The sequence below is a fragment of the Cololabis saira genome, chromosome 2 (assembly GCF_033807715.1).
Source record: "Cololabis saira isolate AMF1-May2022 chromosome 2, fColSai1.1, whole genome shotgun sequence".
Classification (NCBI taxonomy): Eukaryota; Metazoa; Chordata; class Actinopteri; order Beloniformes; family Belonidae; genus Cololabis; species Cololabis saira.
This window is the reverse complement of record NC_084588.1, coordinates 611,371-637,166: the sequence shown is the minus strand read 5'-3', so window position 1 is coordinate 637,166 and position 25,796 is coordinate 611,371. Positions and strand designations below refer to the sequence as shown.

Below are 25,796 nucleotides of genomic sequence, written 5' to 3'. Positions count from 1 at the left end.
CCTACTCTCCTCCTCTTTACCATTGAATCCCTCTAAGTTCACAAATAGCCCTGTGGTGCTTTCCTCCCTTAAGATTTGGTCACAGTTTAGGCGCCATTTTAAATTTGCTTCTCCATCCACCTATACACCTGTTACTAAGAATCATCTGTTCCCTCCATCACTAATAGACACCACTTTTATGATTTGGTACAGCCGGGGCATTAAGCACTTCCCGGATCTGTATAAGGATGGTATCTTTTCCACATTTTCAGATCTGAGGTCAAAGTTCAATTTGCCTGCCTCCCATTTGTTTCGCTACGTCCAGCTTCGACACTGTGCCTCTGCTCTGTTTCCATGCTTCCCTTCCCTTCCTGCGAACCAACCGTGGGATGATCTTCTAACTATGAAACTTAGTCAAAAGTCTCTGATATCTAGGATATATGCACTGTGTATGACATTTCATGGTCATTCTGTAGATAAAGCTCGGGAGGGTTGGGGACGGGAGTTGGGCCTAGACTTCACAGGGGAGCTGTGGGATAAAGCTATCCGTAGCATACGATCTAGCACGCCTTGCGCTAGACTTGAACTTATTCAATTCAAGGTGCTGCATAGAGCCCACCTATCAAAATCCTGATTATCTGAAATATATCCGAATGTTGCAGACCTATGCGACAGATGCCAGGGCTCTCCCTGCAATTTAAGTCACATTTTTTTCTCCTGTCCTAGGTTACAGAAATTTTGGAGTGACTATTCTGTGATCATGTCTAAAGTTCTGGGGAAAAAAGTTGTTATGGCCCCTCTCTTAGCAATACTCGGACTCTCTGTTGACTCCTCACATATCAGCCCCACACAGTCAGAAGTATTGGCTTTCACATCTCTTTTAGCAAGACGTCGTATCCTACTTTCATGGAAATCCCCCAAGTCTCCGTCTCTTCTCTTTGGCTTAGTAGTCTAGATGGAAAGTGGGGTCCACGCGCACCCCCCGGATTTTTTTATGCCACCTGATTTTTTTTAATCCTTTAAATGTCTAGTTTCAGAATTTGGTCAGTGCCAAGATCAACTAATGTCTGAAAGGCTTCGTTTTCACACTTAATTGCATCTAACTCCAGACCAGAAAATTGAAATTTGAGATTGGCAAAGTAGCATATCCTATCATACATACAAGCCACAGAGACTAATAACACATTTATTTTTGCTGCAACCACCGAGCAACGACCAAAGCAACCTAGCAACCACCTAGCAACCACATTTAAGACCCTAACTACCCTAGCAACCACCCTAGCAACCACACCTAAAAGAACTTAAAACCTCCTTGGTCTAGAAGGAAAATGGGTTTCAAGGGTAACCCCTATTATTTATGTCATCTACTTTTTGTTATCATCAAAGTGTCTTCTTTCAGAATTTGTCAGGTGCCAACCTGAAATCATCTCCCAAAGGCTTTATTTTTTATCCTTGTACTGCGAACCCCGACCAGAAAACTTGAAACACCGACATAGTATGTGGTGCAACTTTTGTCCTAAACAACTTACAGAGACAAATGAATACATTTTCCAAGCCAACTCTGATAGGCCATCACGTAGCAACCACCTTTCAGAACCTAGCAACCACCCTAGCAAACCACCCTAGCAACCGCCTCTGTAAGTTGTTTAGGACAAAAGTTACACCACATTATAAAGACAAATGAATATATTTACCCAGGCAACTCTGTTAAAATGAACACAATAAAATAATTGTTTATTACATTTGACTACACACTGATTGTTTAAAACAAAAATCGTAAATAAAAAGGCAAAAAATGTGTGTAGGATGCAGTTAACTTGTGACTAATCGTCAAATTCGCCATCACTGAGGAGATCTTCTATCTCTATTTCTTCCATTTCTAAGTCTTCATCATTCTTATACTCGTTGTCCTCTTCATCACCAGATGTGTTGTTGTTGACAGCATCGGCTCCCATGTCAAGAGCCGCCTGCTCTTCCACCTCAGCTCTTTGAGCCAGTAACTCGACAAGAGTAGGAGGGAGGATGGGTCCATTGTCCATATGGGTTCCAGTACCTCTTCCTCTGTTTTCTCCCAGCCCATGCCCGGGTCATATGCTTTTGGGCTTTCCGATTATTGCCTCGGCTGCTCTCTTATAGCATGCCACCCTGTAGTTAGCCCATTGCAGATGGGGGATGAGACAGGCTTTGGGAGGAGGCAGGCGTTCGAGGTCTACTTTCGACCTAGAGTCCAGGACCTTCTCGCTACTAACCATCTTCCTCAGCATCTTCGCTCGTGCTGCATCAACCGATGTTATTTGTGGTTGGCCATACATAATGCAGGTGAATTTTTCCATCTCATTTTGCAGCTCATCTGTGACGAGCCAGTCTTCACCAAGCTGTGTGAAGGCACTCTGGAGTTTTGGATTCTGCTGTAGCTTCTTAAGGGGATTTACCTTTCCCTTGCCTTTGAAGGCGCTGGTACAGTCCTCCCCGGTGAAGACATAGAATCCCAGCAGCGTGCTGCAGTACTCACACACAATTGTCGACAATGGAATTCATTGTGGACAATTTTGATTATTGATTTTTGTCGACAAATCGTTGCAGCCCTACTTGGGACGCTCTGGTGCTGCTGCTGCTGCCGCGGTGCAGTTGTCGTGCCAAAAAGTGATTGCCTGCCAGAATCTGATTTCTCCCCTGAAAATGGGTCTTTTTACCTGCCAAAAATTGATTGAAGGCCAAATACAGTTAATGAAAAGTTGTTTCTGCTTAAATATGATTTGATCTCATCTTGAGCTTCATAATCTGAAAATCTGACGTTTCAGCGCTATCGCTCAATGGGCTGCTGTGCGCGCTCCTGCGGCCAGAAATCAGATTCTGGCACGCAATCACTTTTTGGTACGACACCGGGCCACTCTCCTCTTGGCCTCCACCTTCAGATCGCACCACTTCTTTTTTTATTTCTGCCACAGATCTGTCCGTGGCACTCACGGCGTTTAGCGCAGCAATGACGTGCTGCCACTCACTCGCTTTATTTTTGTTAGTGATGCCACTACTGTGACCACCAAATAATGTGGTTTTTCCTGGCCTCCACCTCATCCACAACATCTCGGTGTCGGACTCAGTGAAATTTATGGCCCTTTTCCACTAGTACCTACTCAGCGCGCTTCTACTCGCCACGCCCCCGTCTTGTGCTTTTCCACTACGGGCCGAGGCGGGTGGAGCCGTGCCAAGCAGATGGGCGAGGGAACGAGCAGAAAGAAAGACCGGAATTAATTTAAAGAGGAATGAGTGTATACATGATCTGGGAATTTTTCTATTCGGATTTAAACCAGACTACTTTAAACGGAATAAATCAGCCACTTACTCCGGAATTAAGTTTAATTCGGAATGGCCATTTTCATTCGGAATTAGGTGTTTACATGGTCATTTTTACTCATTTTAAATCGGATTTCATTTAATTTAATTGTCCAATGGCATTATGCTGCACAGTTTTCTTCTTCACTCAGATACAGTACTATATGGGTTCAGGTATTAAATTACTTCAGACATCTAGGTGGTAAACACTTAAAGACGTCTTTCGAATATATCATTTTTGAGATGACACCTGCCTGCATATATATTGCATGTTAGTACCAAGATTGGCAAAAAGAACCCTTTTTTTATATGCAGTTGTTATAGATGTAAATTCCTTGTGCATATGTCAGACTGAATATGTCCTTCCCCAGCCGTCATGACAGTCTGATCTAATAAACTTTGTTGGGACCTTAGACTGATTCTTTCAGAGAGGACTAAAATCACAGATGACAGTGATGGATGTGGTGTGTTTGATTATGCATTTGGAGCTTTGTGTAGTGTGGTGTATGTACTGTAAATGAGAATATGGCGGTTGTGATGTTATGCTGTAGTGATGGATGTAAACCCTCAATTCACACAAGAGCTGCAGCTGTCTGGCAGAGATGCATAAGGCACTAATGTTGACCTCCAACACAAGTTCAACAACAACCGGTTACCCCAACCAGAACGTTAGCCTAAATCCCTGTTGGCACTTGTGTTTTTGGTCAGTCAGAATGTTTACATGCACTCAGAACAAGTTGAATTATTGCCTTAGTCCAACTAATAGATGTTTTAAAAGCCATATATACACCTTAGTTGGGCAGAGGAAGAAGAGGAAGACTTTAAAGGGAAAGTTCCATTTTTTACAACCTGGACCTTATTTCTGGCATTTTTTATGGTCGTATACTCACCCAGGCAAGTTTGGTGTCATTTGGAGTCCTTCGGAAGATATTAGGAGTTTTGTGCGAGCCGCTTCTCCATATAATGGTAGCGCATGGGGGCACAGCGGACACAGACGATGCAGCGTCTAAATAACACATGATTGCCGTGAAACTCGTTCATTTCTTTTATGAATCACTAGATCTGCTTCCAGGACCTGTTGTCTACATCCGGGGCTGTGTGTGTAACAAATAAATCAGTTTGTAAACATGTGCATGTACCGAGTGTTATGTAGCAGACCTCCACCCATCACTAACTTTCCAGCCCCACCACTCATGTCTGATGGAATTCTTGCAATTTATTTTAACTTGTATGAGTTTAGGCCTTTAAACCAGGAGGAGATTGCTAAGCGTAGAGAACTGGCAAGGCAACGGCATGCTGAGAGGGTTGTTGGCGAGAAGACGGCTGCAGAGAACAATGAAGAGGTTACCCACTCACATACTGTTGCATCAGAATGTCGATCTGAAGAATTCAGTCCAGGTAAGATTCATCTCTCATTAACACTTTTTTTTTTTTTTTGTATACATTTTTTTCTTCTTAGCTATGTAAAGAATTGTTAACTTGTTGACTGAAAGCCCTGACAGCAACCAGCAGGATTTGGGTGCACTCATTGAAACCAAACCAAACCAGACCTATGGTCCAGAAGTATTTGGACAATATCAGAGTTTTTATGGTTTTGCCTCATATGCCACCATAATAGATTTCTGGTAGGAACAATTAGAATACGCCTTTAGCTTTCATTAAAGGGGACCTATTATGGCATCTAATACCTATTTTAAACAGGCCTTGAATGTCTTAAAAACAAGCTTTTGATTGTTTTTGCTTAATAAATTCAGCCTCTAAGCCATGTCTTTATCTTCCCCGTTTCTAACCTCATTATCTATGCAGGATTCTGAGTGGGCGGGGCTATGATAAAGAGGCTCTGTGCTGATTGGCTGCCTGACGAGTGGCGTGATACACCGCTACCAAAAAATGGCGGAAGCTCCGGCCGGCGGAGTTTGTTGTGGTTTCACGCATGGCTCCCGTCGTTATGTAACGACGGGAGCAGAAACTGAACGGCTCGTAGATCCACATCACACTGGACGGCTCTTCCGGCTGTACAGACACTGCAGAATTTGGTTGCTTTCCTCCTTCTCTGAGTTGGCAGGCTGAGGGGAGACCACTTTGGCCCAGTCCCAATCCCCCCCCTAGTCCTACTTTTCATCACTACCCCTAAATTTTGTGCGTTCCTGTGAGGGTAGTGGTGTCCCAATTCCTCTTTTCATCTAGGGGGAATGGACATATCGAGGGGTAGGGAGCATCAATCTAGCCCTACAGAGCGAGGGTTTTCAGATGCTGACTCGCCGACCGAGGTCTAGAGAAATTTCCCAGAATGCTTTACGTCATCATTTGCGGACTGAATCAAATGAAAAAACATGGCGGACATTTCTTATTTTTTACTGAATAAAATCAATATTTTGAGTTAGTTTCTGCATAAAAATGCGTTTTGATTACATTTCTAGCGAGAAATATATATTTTACTTTCATAATATTCACTCAGTGAATGTACATAATCACTCGCTCGTTTTTCAGATCTCGCCAGAATAAAGGCTGATTTATGGTTCCGCGTTACACCAACGCAGAGCCTACGGCGTAGGTTACGCGGCGACACGCGCCGTATGCTGTAATCTACGCCGTACCCTATGCCGTACCCTATGCCGTACCCTATGCCGTACCCTATGCCGTACCCTATGCCGTACCCTATGCCGTACCCTATGCCGTACCCTATGCCGTACCCTATGCCGTACCCTATGCCGTACCCTATGCCGTACCCTACGCCGTACCCTACGCCGTACCCTACGCCGTACCCTACGCCGTACCCTACGCCGTACCCTACGCCGTACCCTACGCCGTACCCTACGCCGTACCCTACGCCGTACCCTACGCCGTACCCTACGCCGTACCCTACGCCGTAGGCTCTGCGTCGATTTAACGCGGAACCATAAATCAGCTCCCGAGTCGGCGGCTCTAGATATCCCCCTGAAACATCGTAGCAAATTTCTTAACAGGCGTTATTTGGATAAACTGAGCCCAGGTTGGGGATCTTAACGGTTACTTTTACGCCTGTAAAAAATATTAAAACTTAATAAAGTGGCATATTAACAGCGCTACAGCTGAAATTAAAATTATTTTTTTTCAGCTGATCCTTTTTTTTATTTTCTCATTGAATTTCCAAAAAAAACAAGGCACATTTTACATTCCAAAACATTTTCATCAAAGAGCACTGAGCGACCAATGAGTAAACAAAACAAAGAAGATACACAGCGAAAAGAAAAGGAATAAACAAATAAACCAAAAGAAGGAAAAAACACAAGTGATCAGTCAGGAATTAGGGAACAAAGATACTTCTGAAGATGCTGGGCTTTTTGAATCGTGCAAGATTTAAAATATTTTTTGTACTGAATTATTTCATTTAAATATGCAATAAAGATTGGATTAATTTTCAAAAAGCGACATTTATGAATAAAAAATTTAGCCAATATAATTAAATTATTAATCCCAAAATCTATTTTTTTGTCCTCCACTTTTAAACCAACTTTAATACTTTCAAATGTAAGAATGGGAATGGTTTGATCATTATAAGTTATCCAGTATTGGAACGCTTCCCAAAAGGTCCTGGTTAAGCTACAAGAGAAAAAAAGATGCTCTAAGGTTTCGATCGACCGCATAACTGCGGACGCTGCACCGATCCGTTAGTCAATCTCCCTCTCCATCGTTCCCTCACTCGTGAACAAGACCCCGAGTTACTTGAACTCCTCCACCTGAGGCAGGACTTCTCCACCCACCCGGAGAAGGCAGGACTTCTCCACCCACCCGGAGAAGGCACGCCACCCTTTCCCGATGGAGAACCATGGCCTCGGTTTTGGAGGTGCTGATTCTCATCCCTGCCGCGTCGCACTCGGCCTCAAACCGCTCCAGCACATGCTGAAGGTCCTGGTCCGATGAAGCCAACAGGACAACATCATCTGCAAAAAGCAGAGACGAAATCCTGTGGTTTCCAAACCGGATCCCCTCCGGCCCCTGGCTGCGCCTAGAAATCCTGTCCATAAAAACTATGAACAGGACCGGTGACAAAGGGCAGCCCTGCCGGAGTCCAACATGCACAGAGAACCCCATAGGGGGGCGCTCAATCACAACCATATTCCATAATTTGTCTTATGATCTTTAGGAAAAGATGCATATTGGGTTTGGTGTAAATCCCTCCAGCAGTTTTTGAGATATACACTACTCACATTTATGGCGCCCCCTAGAGTTGGACTTTTTACAAAATTGGCACAGGTGTTCAGCGCTGAGGTCGGGACTGGGTCATTAAAATTCAGGTTATTATCTTCTGTCATTGTTAAGATATTAGCCATTATTGATTTTGCTAGTTTTTGTATAATGTTTAAAAATGTGTAACTTTTTTATGAAGCAAAAATTAAAAAATGTGCCCAATATCGTTTTTACCGCTTGGCCTCTAGTTTCATGAGCCGACATTTGATATTGATCAGGAAAAACCCCTCAAACAAGTTTGCGAAAACATTTTATATTTTAAGCAACATGGCAAAACAAATTATAGGCAGAAATGGACGTGGCCTATGTCACAGATTAGTTATATTCAAAGAACAAGATTTCAAGGATTTTACTGTGGGACATATGATTTAGGACAGTGGTCCTCAACCTTTTTTCAGTGATGTACCCCCTGTGAAATATTTTTTCAGCCAAGTACCCCCTAACCAGCGCAAAGCTCTTTTGGTTGTAAAAAAAGACCTAAAACAGAGCACTGTGCCATCAGTAACTGATTTATTAAACATAAAAATATTGCTGCTATGCTTCAACCACGACTCCATCGTTGATCCAAGTGATTGACAGGTGAAGCCAGGTGATTGACAGGTTAGGTGGAACCATCCTGGTGTGGGGGATACTCTGGGGTTTTAGGATAATAAGTTGAATAGCCTACTCCTGAAGATAAAATTAATTTTATGAATTTAGACTTATATTTTCCTCAATTATTTATGAAATATTTATTTTTAAAGGATTTTTGCATGGATGCTACTTTAAATATATGTATATTTTAAAATCTCACGTACCCCCTGTAGTGCCTTCACGTACCCCCAGGGGTACGCGTACGCCCATTTGCAACCCAGTCTCACATAAAAACGTACCCTGCCTACGTTGGTCCGAAGTGCAAAAACGTAGAGGGGCTACAATATTAGCCCTTGAAATGTATAACTGTTACATTTTGAAATGTATAACTGTTACATTTTTCTGCCTATTCATTTTGCATCCAAGTCACGTGACTTTTAAGATTCTGGCCGTGACAGCAACAAACATGGTGGACATTTTTAATTTTTGAGTGAAAGAAATCAATATTTCGAGTTAGTTTCTGCATAGAAATATATATATTTTACTTTCATAATATTCACTCAGTGAATTTACATAATCACTTGCTTGCTCGTGGTTGCAACGTTTTTTTCAGATCTCGTCAGAATAATGTAAAACGGTAACGTTTTAAAAATGTGAAAAAGTAACATTTTGGTTGTTGGACGGTGCTGTGAAAAAAATCAATATTTTGATGCTTCCTCGTTGTTGGGAATTATTTTCAGATCTTGCCAGAATAATAATTTGAAATTGCAACATTTTGGTGCTGGGATACGTGGCCATGATATATATGATTGATATATATGATTGATGATTAATTTTCCATGGATGATTGCAATTACTGTAGAAACAGTATTAATTTATCTAGACTTTAGATTTTGAATGTGTTAACAAACCACATCTGGCATATCACATTGAGTAGCCTAACTCCGACCATCTCTTCTTCTTAGATTTTTAGATTTAGATTTATTTATTTGCACAGTTAAACATTACACAAATAAAAGTACCAACTTTAAAAATTTAAAGTGCAGGAAGAGGCGAAAACTCAAAGAGCTTATCAGGCGCCTCCACCTATAGTTAACATAAAATTTAATATCATACTTATAAAATCAAAATAAACAAATTATCAGTTAGAAATCTATAGATGATAGAAATGAAAGGAAAATTACAAATAATTTACACAAAAGAAAAATGATCGGATAAATGAAAAACGAGTACAATTTAATAATTAAGAAACAAACAAAAAAATAAACGACTAAATAACAAACCAGATGAACAAAAAAATAATAATTTCAAGGAGATTACACAAGACGGTAACATTTTTCAGCACATCCATTACTTATGCCAGAGCAGTTCCATTCACAAAACAAAAAGTAAGTGGTGTTTCAGACATCCTTTAAAACCTTGTACAGAGAAGCATTGTTTTGCTAAATGGGAATATGTATTCCATAGTTTGACCCCCCCTGTACCGTATTGCATATTTACTCCTGGTTGTAACATGTTTATTAAGTAGACTTACTAAAAAACGTTTCTTACCGGTTTCTTACCCAAAACCGCTTCGACAAGCTATTCACATACCTGAAGTCACAAGAAGCCATCTATGAGCAGCTAGATCAGCTAAAAGATTTTGTCGAACCCAGTAGAGAGAGGATGAACTTAAACTTAAAATTAAACTTTATTTATTTGTATAGCGCCAAATCATACAATATAAAATGCAACACATGGTGCTTTACATGCAGAATAAAATAACAATAAAAAACACAATTTAAAACATTCCATACGACCCCACCCCCCACGCGTACACACACACTCACTCACACTCATATACCTGTGCACACACTCACACGCCAACACCCACACACACACACACACAATAAGTGGACTGGTGACATGGCTTAGCACTAACGATCCAGGTGAGGAAAACACTACCTATGGGTGGCCGTCCACACCGAGAGGCATCACCGACCACGACCACCAGAAGCATCCCCACAGAGACCCCCCCAACCCGGACAGACCGGGGCAGACCCCACACAGAAGGTGGAGCCCCCCCCCAGCTACCCAGGCCTGAGGGATCCCCATGACGACACCCCCATGGGCGGAGCAGGCACACCTCCCAGTGTGAACGACCCCCCTGAGGAAACACTGGAGCTAAAAACTAAAAGATTAAAAGAAAGTAAAAAATGCCTAAAAGTGTAAAATTTTAGAGAAATATATATAAAACTTAAGATGAATAATAAATAACATAAAGTAAAAAGTCACTAAAATGGATTAAAGTTTTAGAGATGATAAAAGAGCTAAAGAAGTACACACAATACATAGCTAAAAACACTAGGTAAATGAGATCAGATAAAAGCCAAACTAAAAAGGTGTGTCTTGAGCCTCCTTTTAAAAATATCAACATTCTCTGCGGCCCTGAGGTTCTCTGGCAGGCTGTTCCATAAAGAGGGGCCATAATGGCTGAATGCAGCCTCACCGTGGGTTTTGGTCGCGGTTCGGGGAATGGTTAAAAGGCCGGTACCAGAGGACCTCAGGGTCTGTGAGGGTTGATACAGTAAAAGCAGATCAGATAAATAAGATGGCCCAAGACCGTTAAGACACTTAAAAACCAGTAAAAGAACCTTAAAATCAATCCTGAAACGGACGGGGAGCCAATGCAGCGATTTTAAAACAGGTGTAATGTGCTCCCGCCCTCTGGTCCTCGTCAGCACGCGAGCGGCTGAGTTCTGTAATAGCTGTAAGTTCTTAATACTCTTTTTAGGAAGACCAGAGAGCAGGGCATTACAATAATCTAAACGACTAGAGATAAAAGCATGCATCAGCACCTCCGTGCTGGCCTGAGAGAGAAACGGGCGGACTCTGGCTATGTTCTTAAGATGGTAAAAACCTATTTTCGTAATATTCTTTATGTGTGGAATAAAAGTGAGCTCAGAGTCAAAAATAACACCCAGGTTCTTTACACGTTGCGAAGGTTTAAAATCTTGTAGTTTTGGTAAAAGTTTCTCTCTCCGGCCTTCAGGACCAATAACTAAAACCTCTGTTTTGTCCTGGTTGAGCTGTAGGAAATTATCTGCCATCCATGACTTAATATCTAAAATACAGTTAAAAAGGGCATCAAGTGGCCCTGTGTCATCAGGAGACACAGCGATGTACAGCTGTGTGTCGTCAGCGTAGCTGTGGAAGCTGATGCCGTGTCTCCTGCTGACGTCCCCCAAGGGAAGCATGTAAAGGTTAAAAAGAAGCGGACCTAAAATTGACCCTTGGGGGACCCCACACTTAATTTCATGCATTCTGGAGGAACATGTATCCAAACTTACAAAGAAAGATCGATCTGTGAGATAGGAGCGGAACCAGTTAAAAACAGTACCAGAGAGGCCCACCAGGTGCTTCAGTCTGTTTAATAAAATGTGATGGTCTACTGTATCGAAGGCGGCACTAAGATCCAGTAGAACCAAGACTGTCAGTTTGCGGTTATCTAAATTGCACCTGATGTGATTTAAAATCTTTAAAAGGGCTGTCTCGGTGCTGTGGTTCATCCTAAAGCCAGACTGAAATTTCTCTGAGATATTGTTTCTTATTAAAAAATAATTTACTTGGTTGAAAACCAGCTTTTCTAAAATCTTACTTAAAAAGGGTAAGTTGGATACAGGTCTGTAGTTATTAAAAATGCTGTGATCTAAATTACTCTTCTTCAGAAGGGGCTTCACCACCGCCATTTTAAAGGCGGCAGGGAAGACACCCGTCTGAAGTTTCAAAAGTACGCCAGAACAAAGACGACCAAGTCCAGCAGTGAAACAGAAGGCTGCATACTTTGTGGTGACCCAAAGCACAGAAAGAGACTGTACTTCTGCAGGAAGTTCAGGACCAACCTGAAGCCATCGGAGAGAAGGTATGCAGCACAACAACTTGGTGCCTGCAAAAGATGCCGCCAACTCCACCCCGGCGAAGACTGCAAGAAAACAATCTATCTGTGTGGAAATCCGGTTTGCAAAGGCCAACACCACTACCTTCTCTGTCCAGTTGCCAGGCCTCAGCCCCAAAGAACGTCCAAGTACGGTCCAGTGAGAGCTGAGGGTAAAAGATACACCGAAACTCAAGAAAAGTTTCTCTCCAAACTTACACCTGAGCTGGCGCAGCAGTGTCGAGACGCCTTCTGCAACGTAGCGTCCAGAGCTTACAACTCCACAGCAGCTGAGAGAGGCCTTCTGGAGGAAAACTCCTTGACTGAGTACTAGAGATGCACCGATCGATTGACTTTGATCGGAGATCGGAAAATAATAGTTCAAAACCTAACCAGGGGTAAATAAAGTGTGTTACAACCAGGGGTAAATATGCAATACGGTACCGGGGGGTCAAACTATGGAATACATATTCCCAATTTCAAATTATTATTCTGGCGAGATCTGAAAATAATTCCCAACAACGAGGAAGCATCAAAATATTGATTTTTTTCACAGCATCGTCCAACAACCAAAATGTTACTTTTTCACATTTTTAAAACGTTACCGTTTTACATTATTCTGACGAGATCTGAAAAAACGTTGCAACCACGAGCAAGCAAGTGATTATGTAAATTCACTGAGTGAATATTATGATATATTATGTGATATTTTGATCCACACATTAAATTGTCAAGTACCTTTTTCAATGAGAAATTTTGAAAATATCACACCAAGTTACTACTTGAATATTCAGATTTGAAATTGTAATTATTATCTCATCATTTTTGGCTAACATAAAAATTCTAAATGACCATAAAATGGTAACTTGTCTTATTTATTTTTTTGTCAGGTGAGATTGAGAATGTAACCCAAAAGGACTCTACACTAGAGAAGCAAGAGCAGGCAAAGGAGGTCTTTATAGCATTCGCCCGAGTCTACAGTGGGGTCGTCAAGAAAGGTCAAAGGATGTTTGTGCTTGGGCCAAAGTATAATCCTGCACAAGGCTTGCACTCGGTATTATTGCACTCAAAATGGCAATATTATTCAAAATTATATATATATATATATATATACATACATATATATAATCACTACAGACCAAAAGTTTGGACTCACCTTCTCAGTTTCCTTTCTTTTCTATTGACATTGTAAATTCACACTGAAGGCATCAAAACTATGAATTACCACATGTGGAAATATGTACTTAACAAAAAAACAACTGAAAATACGCCTCATATTCTAGTTTCTTCAAAGTAGCCACCTTTTGCTGTGAAGCGGGAGTAAACCCCACTCCCCCCCCCGGTGTTGAGTGTGTGGGTGTGACTGAAGCAGTAAAAGCAGGGAACCCCCCCTCCAAAGACCCTAAGTGTCCTTGTTAAGTGTAAGGTGTCTAAGATATTAAAGTTAATAACACTTTTTTGTTAAGTATATAATTTCACATGTGTCAATTCATAGTTTTGATGCGTTCAGTTTGAATGTACAATTTTCGTAGGTCACAACAAAAAAGACAACTCTTTAAATGAGAAGGTGTCCAAATTTTTGGTGTGTGTGTGTGTGTGTGTGTGTGTGTGTGTGTGTGTGTGTGTGTGTGTGTGTGTGTGTGTGTGTGTGTGTGTGTGTGTGTGTGTGTGTGTGTGTGTGTGTGTGTGTGTGTGTGTGTGTGTGTGTGTGTGTGTGTGTGTGTGTGTGTGTGTGTGTGTGTGTGTGTGTGTGTGTATATATATATATACAGTATATGTATGTATATATATAATATACACACACACACATATCTATACATACATACATAGATACATACATACATATGTGTGTGTGTGTGTATGTGTCTTTCTTTTTGCTTTTAGTGCTGATTATTTCTTTCTTCTCTGCTAGCTGATGGAGAGCGGTGGATCCAACTGGATCAGCGGTGGATCAGATTGCGTGTCTGATGTTCCTCATCTGTCCTATTGTTCCATTGAAGGGCTTTATCTGCTGATGGGTAAAGAGCTAGAAGAACTGGAAGAAGTCCCTGCAGGGAATGTTCTGGGTAAATGCCCCCCCCCCCCTTTTTAGAATATAGTTTTTGTGGGTTTTTGTTTCCCTATCATATGAGTTAGGGTGGACCACTCCTCAGAGAAACATTTAGATGGGAAATGTTTAGCTAGACAGTGCTAGGTTACTGGCAGTGAACAGAAGTGGAACTCGGGATTCCTTTATGCGCTGCTTTCTATTTTTGTTGACCACTGAAAGTGCTTTCTGTCTAGTCATAATACAACCACAGTTGGAGATTTTTTTTGAGAAAGATATAAAAACAGATCTTCCCCTGGAATTTAATTAAAGTGACTAAAACACTCTGTAATGCAAATAAAAACTTCAGTTCAAAATACTTTATTAATCTCCAAAGGGAAATTGATTTTCCAGTACAGTAAATCAAAATTGTCAAATTGAAGGCCATTAAAAACGTTAAATGTGGTTTTAAAGGTATTCGTTTTTGAGAAATGGGTATTATTTTTTTTTCCAGACTGTTAAGTGTCCTATTCTGATTGAAATTCTATCCGCTAAAGTTTGCGTTACTTCATTTAAATGGCTTTCGCATATCTGAGCACATAATCAAAGATCCTCGTCTCAATCCTGAAATCCCAACTTTGTAGGCTAAGGTCATGTGACCAGGTCATGTGACCAGGTCATGTGACCAGAGCCTGCTCATGGAGGCTGCGATCATGTGACCAGGTCATGTGACCATAGCCTGCTCATGGAGGCTGAGGTCATGTGACCAGGTCATGTGACCAGAGCCTGCTCATGGAGGCTGCGGTCATGTGACCAGGTCATGTGACCAGAGCCTGCTCATGGAGGCTGCGATCATGTGACCAGGTCATGTGACCATAGCCTGCTCATGGAGGCTGATGTCATGTGACCAGGTCATGTGACCAGAGCCTTTATTTTTTGTGAAGCACCTTGTGACATTCCATTTTCTGTGAAAGGTGCTATATAAATACATTTTACTTACTTACTTACTTACTTACTTACTTACTTCTTCTATTTGCTTTCTATTTCACGTTTTTTTGCCCCCTCCAATACTCCAAATCCAGTCCAAATTCTGCTTACAGTTTCCTGTTTATCTCCCATTTGTGCTGTTATTCAGGTATTGGAGGGTTAGAGGACTGTGTCTTGAAGTCGGCTACTCTGTCCATGTCTTTGGCTTGTCCTCCTTTCATCCCACTCAACTTTGAAGTCTCACCAATTGTACGTGTTGCTGTTGAACCAAAACATCCAGGTTAGTTTTGACTAGCACCCCTGCTGTGCTGCTGGCCTGAACCTGCATCATATCTCTGCTTGTGTCCCGTCAGGAAGCAGAAGCTCCTGCTCTTTTTCTGGCTAAGAGCTTTCTTTGCTATTTCATAAATAGGTTTTAAAATCCAAAGGTTTCTGGGATTTTGAGTCACTTGTTACACATGTTATACAGTGGATGAATATCCATAAATATGTTTGAAATGTAGGTGAAATGCCGAAGCTGGTGCATGGCATGCGCTTGTTGAACCAGGCTGATCCCTGCGCAGAAGTTCTGATCCAGGAAACGGGAGAACACGTTCTGATCACTGCTGGAGAGGTTCACCTGCAGCGCTGCCTAGACGACCTCAGAGACCGGTAATTATATACATATACACATACACATACATATATATATATATATATATATATATATATATATATATATATTAGTGCTGGCCAACGATTACAATTTTTAATCTTAATTAATCCATGATTTCTGTAATTAACACAATCGCATATTTATTTCATATTTATTCACACATTTTGTGCTGTTCTAAATGACCTCAAGGTATTTTTTTTAATGTTTTTAATACTGTTAACAACCTGAGAAAGGGCAAATATGCTGCTTTATGCCAATGTTTATTCAATTTCCACAAAAAAATCTTTTGACCTGAATGTAACATTCCTTCATAAATACAAACACAATGTAGTCCCCAACTTTACACTTGGAAAGACTAACTTAAGATTCCTGTTTTAAGCAGCTCAGTGTAAAACAATGAACTATATGCATCACAAACATTGTACAAGAAGTGCATTGGTCAGTTAAATTTTCCCTGTAATTATGTCTCTCATATGGAGGAAAATAAAAGGCTCAAAAAATATCCCCTTCTCCTAAGTGGGTTAAAAACAGGGGGATACAAAAACTGAATTACAAACAAATAAAGTGCACATGTAACGGAACGGGAGTAACTCAGCCGTTTCCTCACCTGAATCCTCAGTGCGAATCGCTGTGTGTGTGTGTGTGTGTGTGTGTGTGTGTGTGTGTGTGTGTGTGTGTGTGTGTGTGTGTGTGTGTGTGTGTGTGTGTGTGTGTGTGTGTGTGTGTGTGTGTGTGTGTGTGTGTGTGTGTGTGTGTGTGTGTGTGTGTGTGTGTGTGTGTGTGTGTGTGTGTGTGTGGCGGCGGCCGCGGGGGAGCATTGTTGAGTTTTATGTTTTATGTAAAGCGCTTTGCGTTGCATTTCTTATTTTGTAAGAAAAGCGCTTAACAAATGCAGTTTGATTTGATTCGTCCTTTTTTGCAAGCTGCTATCCAGCGTTGTCTGATTTTGACGAGGGGGGGGGGGGCGGAGCAGCGCTGCGCTCTCTGGTATTTGAGACTCAACGTACTTCGGTGGTAATTCATTTCAAATCGATGGTACATGTAAATAACTTCAGTCTTGTCCAGCGAACCATCTGGCATCTTTTTGAAAGTGAACTTGCTGTTCAAAAGTCGCTTTTCATTCTCCATCTTTCAGTTCACCAGACTTTTCCTCGAACTACGGGTGCCGTCAAGCGCCTGAAATGATATGCAACTTTTTTTTTTCTTTTTTTTTAATCGTGTGCGTTAAAACAATTGTAGGCGTTAAGAGAACGTCAAGTTAACGCATCGTTAACGCACTAACTTGGACAGCCCTAATATATATATATATATATATATATATATATATATATATATATTATCATTGACTTAGCGCACAATTCTCACCTTTGAATAGCATTGTATATAGTCCAGCAAAGATAATGTTTTGCTTTTTCAAACAATGTGACTACAGAATGTATTTACACTTGCAATCAAAATTCTCCCACCCCCACTGCAAATTAGGTTTATTGGCAAAATATACAAACTAGAAGCTGTTTGCAATAAACAAATCAAATAATAACAATTTAAATAGCTCAACAAAACTAATGTTATAAGTCTTTTCTCTGAATTCAACAAAAAATGCCACTTTTAATGACCACTGCAGTCTCAAAATGACTTGATGCAACTAATGAAGACTTTGATTGGTTGCATCAGGTGTTCTTCAGATATCCATATACCTAATTTGTAACGTGGCTGCAGAAGTATATCCAAGACTTCAGTGTTTCTCTGTCAAGCAAAAAGCAAGGGCAGTGGGATTGCAATGCTTGTCAACAACAGATGGTGTAATCCAGGACATGCTACTGTAAAACATCATTCTGAATGCAAAACAGCAGTGTGGGAGTGAGGGGGGCAGGGTAACGGCCCGGGCAGGCGGGGGAGAGGTTTGTCCCTCAAGACTCCTCTCCCTGGCCCTGCCCCTTCTCAACCTTTCCCCGACCCTTAACCTAACCTGGGGCTTGCTGATTGGGCCGGAGCTTCGGGAGCTGCGTGCTGGCCTGTGGTCCCCATCCCCGGTCATCCCGTTGCTGCTTCCACCTGCCTGCTGTGCTGTTGCCGTCCCTTACCCCCAGTCTGGCCCTCGGCAGGAGGGTCCCCCTTTATGATTTCTTCCTCCTAAAGGGGAGTTTTTCTTGCCACTGTTTGGCTTAAGGTTTTTCTCCCACTAGGGGAGTTTTTACCTGCCATTGTTTATGTAATAATTGCTCGGGAGTTTATGTTCTGGGTCTCTGGAAAGCGTCTAGAGACAACTTTTGTTGTATTAGACGCTATATAAATAAAATTGAATTGAATTGAATCATTTCTGCAACCTGGATATTGAACTTTTTTCCGTCCTGTTTATCTACCAAGACAGTTCACCAGTGTCATTGTAGTTTATGTGGGAAGTTTAATTCCACTTTAATTCAGAATTCAAATTAAATCCGATTTAAAATGATTAAAAATACCATGTAAACACCTAATTCCGAATGAAAATGGCCATTCCGAATTAAACTTAAGTCCAAAGTAAGTGGCTGGTTTAGTCCGATTTTAAATCTGAATAGAATAATTCCAGATCATTTAAACACTCATTCCTCTTTAAATTAATTCTGGTCTTTCTTTCTGCTCGTTCCCTCGCCCGTCTGTCTCCATGACGCTTATATTCCACGCTGGGCTGGTTTTCTAGTTTCAAGGTGGCAGCACGCAGTAAACGCTGTTCAAGAGCAGAGACCCTTTATTTAATAAATAGCTTGGAGGACCTGGAAATAATTAAAAGAACAGATGGAAACAGGAAACATAACAATTGTGAGCTTTTCAAAGTTTTAGCGGCTAAGTTAGTTTTTCTTCTCTCTTCTCGTTCTCTGTGAGCCACATGGATGTCGCATCAATGCGATGAGACTGATTAAATCAACTTCTGTGTGGACAATATCCGCACCAGAACAGTGAAGTGCTTCCCCAATAATAAACCCTAGATCAACGGTGACTTTAAAGGGGACCTATTATGGCATCTAATACCTATTTTAAACAGGCCTTGAATGTCTTAAAAACAAGCTTTTGATTGTTTTTTTCTAAATAAATTAGAAATTCAGCCTCTGAGCCATGTCTTTATCTTCCCATTCTCTAACCTCATTATCTATGCAGGATTCTGAGTGGGCGGGGCTATGATAATGAGGCTCTGTGCTGATTGGCTGCCTGAATGACGCGATACACCGCTACGGAAAAATGGCGGAAGCTCCGGCCGGCGGAGTTATTTGTGGGCGTGGTTTCACGCATCGCTCCTGTCGTTACCTAACGACGGTAGCAGAATCTTATTGGCTCGTAGATCCACATCACACTGGACGGATCATCCGGGCGGCTGTACAGACACTGCAGAATCTGGTTGCTTTCCTCCTTCTCTGAGTTGGCAGGCTGAGGAGAGACCACTTTATATATGTTACAGAAAGAGAAAACCTGTTTTTCATAATAGGTCCCCTTTAAATAACTCCTCATCAAGAAAAAAAATAACCTTCGGGGAGGGAGACAGAATTATTTTAGGTCACTAAGAATACAACTTAAATTCAAGATTAGTGGCAAGAAGGAGGTGTTAAGGAGTAAGCTGCATACCTGCAAACTTGCAAACTATTAGGTTTTTTCACCTTTTCGAATCAAAATATCTCATCCACATGAATCGAGTAGATTCAGGTATTTGAAGCTGCATTTATTGCTGCTATCCTAGTTAATCTCCCATTGTTCGACTTAGCATTTTATGTTGACCAAAAAAAGAGCGGCCTCTGGGCTGCATTAGTCAGTACGTTTATGCACTAACAGAAAGCTGAATTGTTTCCTATATCAGACCAATTTTGAATTTTTAAAAGCCATGTATACACCTTAGCCGAGCCGAATTGAAGCTCTTGAGATGGAACTTTTAGTGGCAGATAATGCAGTGCTAGTTCTAGTTATCTCAGCATGTATAGCAGGCAGAACCGAGCTATTGACTGCCCCGGGACCAACAGTCCCATCACAACAACACAGTAACAGAAGAAGAGGAGACTTTGTGTGGATCTTATTGCACGTGCAACATGATCAGGCTTAGCATGTTTACAGAGTCCTCATTAGCTTATTATTTATTAGCATGTTTACAGAGTCCTCATTAGCTTATTATTTATTAGCATGTTTACAGAGTCCTCATTAGCTTATTATTTATTAGCATGTTTACAGAGTCCTCATTAGCTTATTATTTATTAGCATGTTTACAGAGTCTTCATTAGCTTATTATTTATTAGCATGTTTACAGAGTCCTCATCATTAGCTTATTATTTATTAGCATGTTTACAGAGTCCTCATTAGCTTATTATTTATTAGCATGTTTACAGAGTCTTCATTAGCTTATTATTTATTAGCATGTTTACCGAGTCCTCATTAGCTTATTATTTATTAGCATGTTTACAGAGTCCTCATCATTAGCTTATTATTTATTAGCATGTTTACAGAGCGTCCTCATCGTTAGCTCCATTTATTAGCATGTTGTTGTCCTCCTTCGCTTGTTTACTATTGGCGCTTTTCCACTAGTACCTACTCAGAGCAACTAGTACCCACTCACCTCCACTCGCCTCCACTCGCCTCCACTCGCCTCCACTCGCCTCCACTCACCTCCACTCGCCGCCACTTGCCTCCACTCACCTCGACTCGCCGCCACTTGCCTCCACTCACCTCCACTCGCCCCCACTCGCCTCCACTCACCCCCACTCGCCCCCACTCACCCCCACTCGCCCCCACTCACCCCCACTCGCCCCCACTCGCCTCCACTCTCCTCCACTCACCTCCACTCACCTCGACTCGCCTCCACTTCCCTCCACTCGCCTCCACTTGCCTCCACTCGCCTCCCCCCCTCGGTGACGCTGCTTAGGCTCAGATCAGTGTCTCTAAAGGTTTTTAAACATTTTATGTCCCAATGGATCAAAGCTTTTTTATTTTGTGACTTGTGTGTACCGTTTCCATCTGTTCTTTTAATTATTTCTATTTATTAAATAAATGGTCTCTGCTCTTGACCACCGTTTACTGCGTGCAGTCTAAGTTTTTGACTCAAATATTCCAAGCCTTTGGCCCTCATTGTATAAGATTAACCACACTAATATTTTCGATTGCAAAATGGCATGTTTTGTTTTACTATGACTTCTGGAAACTCTGGCTTTAATCAAAGGGTCAGTTTGGTAAAATGATTGCAATGTCAAGTTAGAATGTTTCTGCTACAGAGGTTATTAAACATACTGTACTATAGGAGATTTCTTTTCGCATCATTATACACTTGGGCAATTATGACAATACTTACTGTTTTATTTGTTTTGATTTGTGTTTACAGGTTTGCCAAAATAGAGATCAGTGTGTCTAAGCCCATTATTCCATTCAGAGAAACTGTGGTTCGTCCTCCAAAAATGGATATGGTCAACGAGGACCTTGGCAAGCAACAGAAAGTTGCCATCATTCATCAGGTGAACTAACCCCTTAAATTGTATTTCATGGTACATTTTATGAAATGCCTGGAATTTTTCTTGTTTTAATATTCAAATATAGACTTGCTTTCAGGTGCTCTTAACCAGTAAATTTAAGTGCTGGAAAGGCTAAATTGTCTTTTTCAAATACACATCAGAATCAAAATCAGCTTTATTGGCCAAGTTTGAACATTGCCCGACAAGGAATTCGACTCCGGTTATTTCGCTCACTGTACCCAGATTTAAAAAGTAGCAAACAGTAAATAAACAAGCACTTATTAACATATACAGTATACAATTAAAAAAAAGTGGAAGGTGCAGCAGTATGAGGTAGACATGGTAAAGATAGCTCTTAATAACATATATACTATTTTTAAAAAGTGAAAGATGCAGCAGAATGAGGTAGATATGATTATTGGAAGGGGCATTGTTACAGCATATGATTGTGTTATTATAATTACTGTATTGTTATTGTTCCACAGTGATTGATTCCTCTGAGACTCTGAGTGATGAGAGTTCATCAGAGCAACAGCTTGGGGGAAGAAACTGTCTCTGTGTCTCAAAATCTGTCTACAGATTTGTTGGTACCTTTCCATTAAAGAAAAAAACAAATCCACAATGGTCACTTAAATGACTTGCAACTTAAAAAAGTAATAATGTACTGAATATTCTCTCATGAAAAATTGCACAGTAAAAGTAAAAATAAAAAGCCAAAAGCACATGTCAGATGACCGTCTTAATACATGTGTGAATAAATTCTGATTTATTTTTCTGAGAGAAGTTGCTTGTGGGTTTTTTGCATATATTTGTATCATTGGTATTGTATGGAAGAGTATTAGGGCCACGCAGGAGAAAAATAAAAATAATATTTTACAGGAGGAAGATTTTTTTTTCATTATACACTTCGAGAAAAAAGTCAAAATGTCGAGAATAGGGCCGCTCGGTGGCGTAGTGGGTTAAGCAGCGGCTCATATACTGAGGCTACAGTCCTCCTGCAGCGGTCGCAGGTTCGAATCCCGGCCTGCGCACCTTTGCTGCATGTCATCCCCATTCTCTCTCTCTACCCCTTTCATATCTGCAGCTTGAATAAAGGGCCACTAGAGCCCAAAAAAATCTTTAAAAAAAAAAAAAAAAAATGTCGAGAATAATGTTGAAGTACAATTTCGAGAAAAAAGTCGAAATGTATTTCAACTTTATTCACGAAATATCGACTTTATAAACGAAATTTCGACTTTATTCTTGAAAATGTATTTCAACATTATTCTCAACATTTCCACTTTTTTTCTCGAAATTGTATTTCAACATTAATCTCGACATTTCGACTTTTTTCTTGACATTACGACTTTTTTCTCGAAGTGCACAATAAAAAAAAAAAATTCTCCTCCTCTATTCTTCAGTAGTATCTAGACCTGTTCTTGGACTAATTCCTGCTATTCTGCTCTATAGTGCCACCCCTGGTCACAGGCTGAAAAGCATAAAATGACAGCTATTTTGAGATTGTTTGATCTGTAAATTAAATTAAATTCTAAATTCAAATTAAAAATTGTCAGACTATTATTAATAACTCTTTAATAACTAAAGACGCATCTTTTGTTGCTCATCCATCCATCCATCCATCCATCCATCCATCCATCCATCCATCCATCCATCCATCCATTCATCCATCCATCCATCCATCCATCCATCCATCCATCCATCCATCCATCCATCCATCCATCCATCCATCCATCGTCCGCGCTTATCCGTTCCCGGGTCGCGGGGGCAGCAGCCTCAGCAGAGATGCCCAGACTTCCTTCACCCCAGACACTTCCTCCAGCTCTTCCTCCAGCTCTTCCTCCGGCTCTTCCTCCGGCTCTTCCTCCGGCTCTTCCTCCGGCTCTTCCTCCAGCTCTTCCTCCAGCTCTTCCTCCAGCTCTTCCTCCAGCTCTTCCTCCAGCTCTTCCGAGGGGAGTCCGAGGCGTTCCCAGGCCAGCCGAGAGACAAAGTCTCTCCAGCGTGTCCTGGGTCTTCCCCGGGGTCTCCTCCCGGAGGGACATGCCTGGAACACCTCCCTAGGGAGGAGGGACATGCCTGGAACACCTCCCTACGGAGGAGGGACATGCCTGGAACACCTCCCCTAGGGAGGCGTCCAGGAGGATCCGGTACAGATGCCCAAGCCACCTCAGCTGACTCCTCTCAATGTGAAGGAGCAGCGGCTCGACTCCGAGCTCCTCCCGGGTGACCGAACTCCTCAACCTATCTCTAAGGGAGCGTCCAGCCACCTTGCGGATGAAACTCATCTCTAAGGGAGCGTCTAGCCACCCTGTAGAGGAAACTCATCTCTAAGGGAGCGTCCAGCCACCCTGCGGAGGAAACTCATCTCGGCCGCTTGTATCCGCGATCTCGTCCTTTCGGTTACTACCCAAAGTTCATGACCATAGGGGAGGGTATGTGCGTAGATTGACCGGTAAATCGAGAGCTTCTCCTTTCGACTCAGCTCCTTCTTCACCACGACGGTCCGGTACACCAACCACATAACTGCGGACTCTGCGCCGATCCGTCTGTCAATCTCCCGCTCCATCGGTCCCTCACTCGTGAACAAGACCCCGAGATACTTGAACTCCTCCACCTGAGGCAGGACTTCTCCACCCACCCGGAGAAGGCACGCCACCCTTTCCCGGTGGAGAACCATGGCCTCGGTTTTGGAGGTGCTGATTCTCATCCCTGCCGCGTCGCACTCGGCCTCAAACCGCCCCAGCACATGCTGAAGGTCCCGGTCCGATGAAGATAACAGGACAAAGTCATCTGCAAAAAGCAGAGATGAAATCCTGAGGTTCCCAAACCGGATCCCCTCCGGCCCCTGGCTGCGCCTAGAAATCCTGTCCATAAAAATTATGAATAGGACCGGTGACAAAGGGCAGCCCTGCCGGAGTCCAACATGCACTGGGAACAAGTCTGATCTACTGCCGGCAATGCGGACCAGACTCCTGCTCCGATCATACAGAGACCGGACAGCCCTTAGTAGAGGGCCCCGGACTCCATACTCACTGACCCCCCACAGAATGGCACGAGGGACACGGTCAAATGCCTTCTCCAGATCCACAAAACACATGTAGACTGGTTGGGCAAATTCCCATGAACCCTCGAGCACCCTGCGGAGGGTATAGAGCTGGTCCAGTGTTCCACGACCGGGACAAAAAACGCATTTGTTGCACAACAACACATTCATTAATAAAAACTGGCCTCGTAAAACTGGCATAGACAAAAATGATGAGACCTACAACTTTATATTTGTGCAACTTCTGCACCTGTGGACAGTTATTCTGATCTGCTGCTTATGAACAAACTGCCCCAGATGTCCAAGGTCTGACTGCTTGATTTTGGTCTTTGATCACAAATGTTCAACAGAAGTTAGGTCCAGAATGGTCCAGTGTTTTGTTTTTATTTCTGCATCTTTGAACATAGAGCTGATGTAACTTCCCAAAAAGCTCAAAAAATGTCTCATCTGTCCAAAGGGCATTTCTCCAGAAGCTTTGTGATCAATGTTCCTCTTGCAGCCACACCCAGAGCCGTTGACTACAGTCCCATGGACCCTAGATTTTTTATTTTTATTTTTGTTTGGTCTATAATTTTCGTTCTGGCCTCCTCAGGCAATTCCTTCCCTTGTTTCCTCTAATTTGTGTTTAGTGCTGACGCATACCAGAGTGCACAGCACTAAACAGAGTGCCACATTTTTACCCCTTTAATAGTCAGACTGACAGCAAGATTATATATATACATATATATTTAAGTTTCAAGTTATTTCAGTAACTTGTGGGGTTTGCTTTCATTAATGGAAATGAATTATCAAATGTGTGTTGTATTACAAACATATTTTCTATGTGAGGATTTGAACAGTAACAGAGCTAACCCAAACTAAACAGTTTAAAGGAGTAGTGGAGCATTGGAGAAGTTTTCATGTTTGACACATTCTTTCACATAAACATTGAGTTATCCCACACTGTAAATAACTGGTTTCCAAAAACATTTCTGTTGTCTTGCTAGGTGAAGGAAGAGGTCTCTCATTCATCTGACACTCTGCACATCCACCCCAGTGGTCTGGTTACCCTCACAACTCCCAACAGACTGGCAACCATCTGTGTCCGGGCAACACCGCTACCACCGGGTAAGACCAGGACCATTAAGCAAGTCTTACAGTGCGTTTACATGGGGAGTTTAATTCCTCTTTAATTGAGATTAAATTCGATTTAAAATTAGTACAAATTACCATGTAAACACCTAATTCCAAATGAAAATGGCCATTCTGAATTAAACTTAAAGGGGACCTATTATGAAAAACAGGTTCTTTCTTGCTTTAACATATATAAAGTGGTCTCCCCTCAGCCTGCCAACTCAGAGAAGGAGGAAAGAAACCAAATTCTGCAGTGTCTGTACAGCCGCTCGGATGATCCGTCCAATGTGATGTGAATCTACAAGCCAATAAGATTCTGGTCCTGTCTATACAGAACCAAAATGTGATTTACATCGGTTGGCCTCCGATGCGTGAAACCACTAACAACTAACTCCACCGGCCGGAGCTTCCGCCATATTTTCGTAGCGGTGTATCGCGTCATTCAGGCAGCCAATCAGCACAGAGCCTCTGCAGGTAAAAAAAAATAG

At 41.9% G+C, this 25,796-nt stretch overlaps 1 protein-coding gene across 3 annotated transcripts in view; it reads left to right on the top strand.

Annotated features, from left to right (window-relative positions):
• The window catches only part of efl1 (elongation factor like GTPase 1), a 111,960-nt gene that overhangs the window by 48,031 nt on the left and 38,133 nt on the right, over positions 1-25,796 (top strand). For all 3 annotated transcript variants that reach the window (XM_061735601.1, XM_061735610.1, XM_061735619.1), the window contains 7 exons: positions 4,553-4,710; positions 12,919-13,082; positions 13,941-14,094; positions 15,190-15,321; positions 15,545-15,692; positions 21,029-21,158; positions 25,182-25,302. In XM_061735601.1, coding sequence (XP_061591585.1) covers positions 4,553-4,710; positions 12,919-13,082; positions 13,941-14,094; positions 15,190-15,321; positions 15,545-15,692; positions 21,029-21,158; positions 25,182-25,302 — 1,007 coding nt within the window. The remainder of the gene's footprint in view (positions 1-4,552; positions 4,711-12,918; positions 13,083-13,940; positions 14,095-15,189; positions 15,322-15,544; positions 15,693-21,028; positions 21,159-25,181; positions 25,303-25,796) is intronic.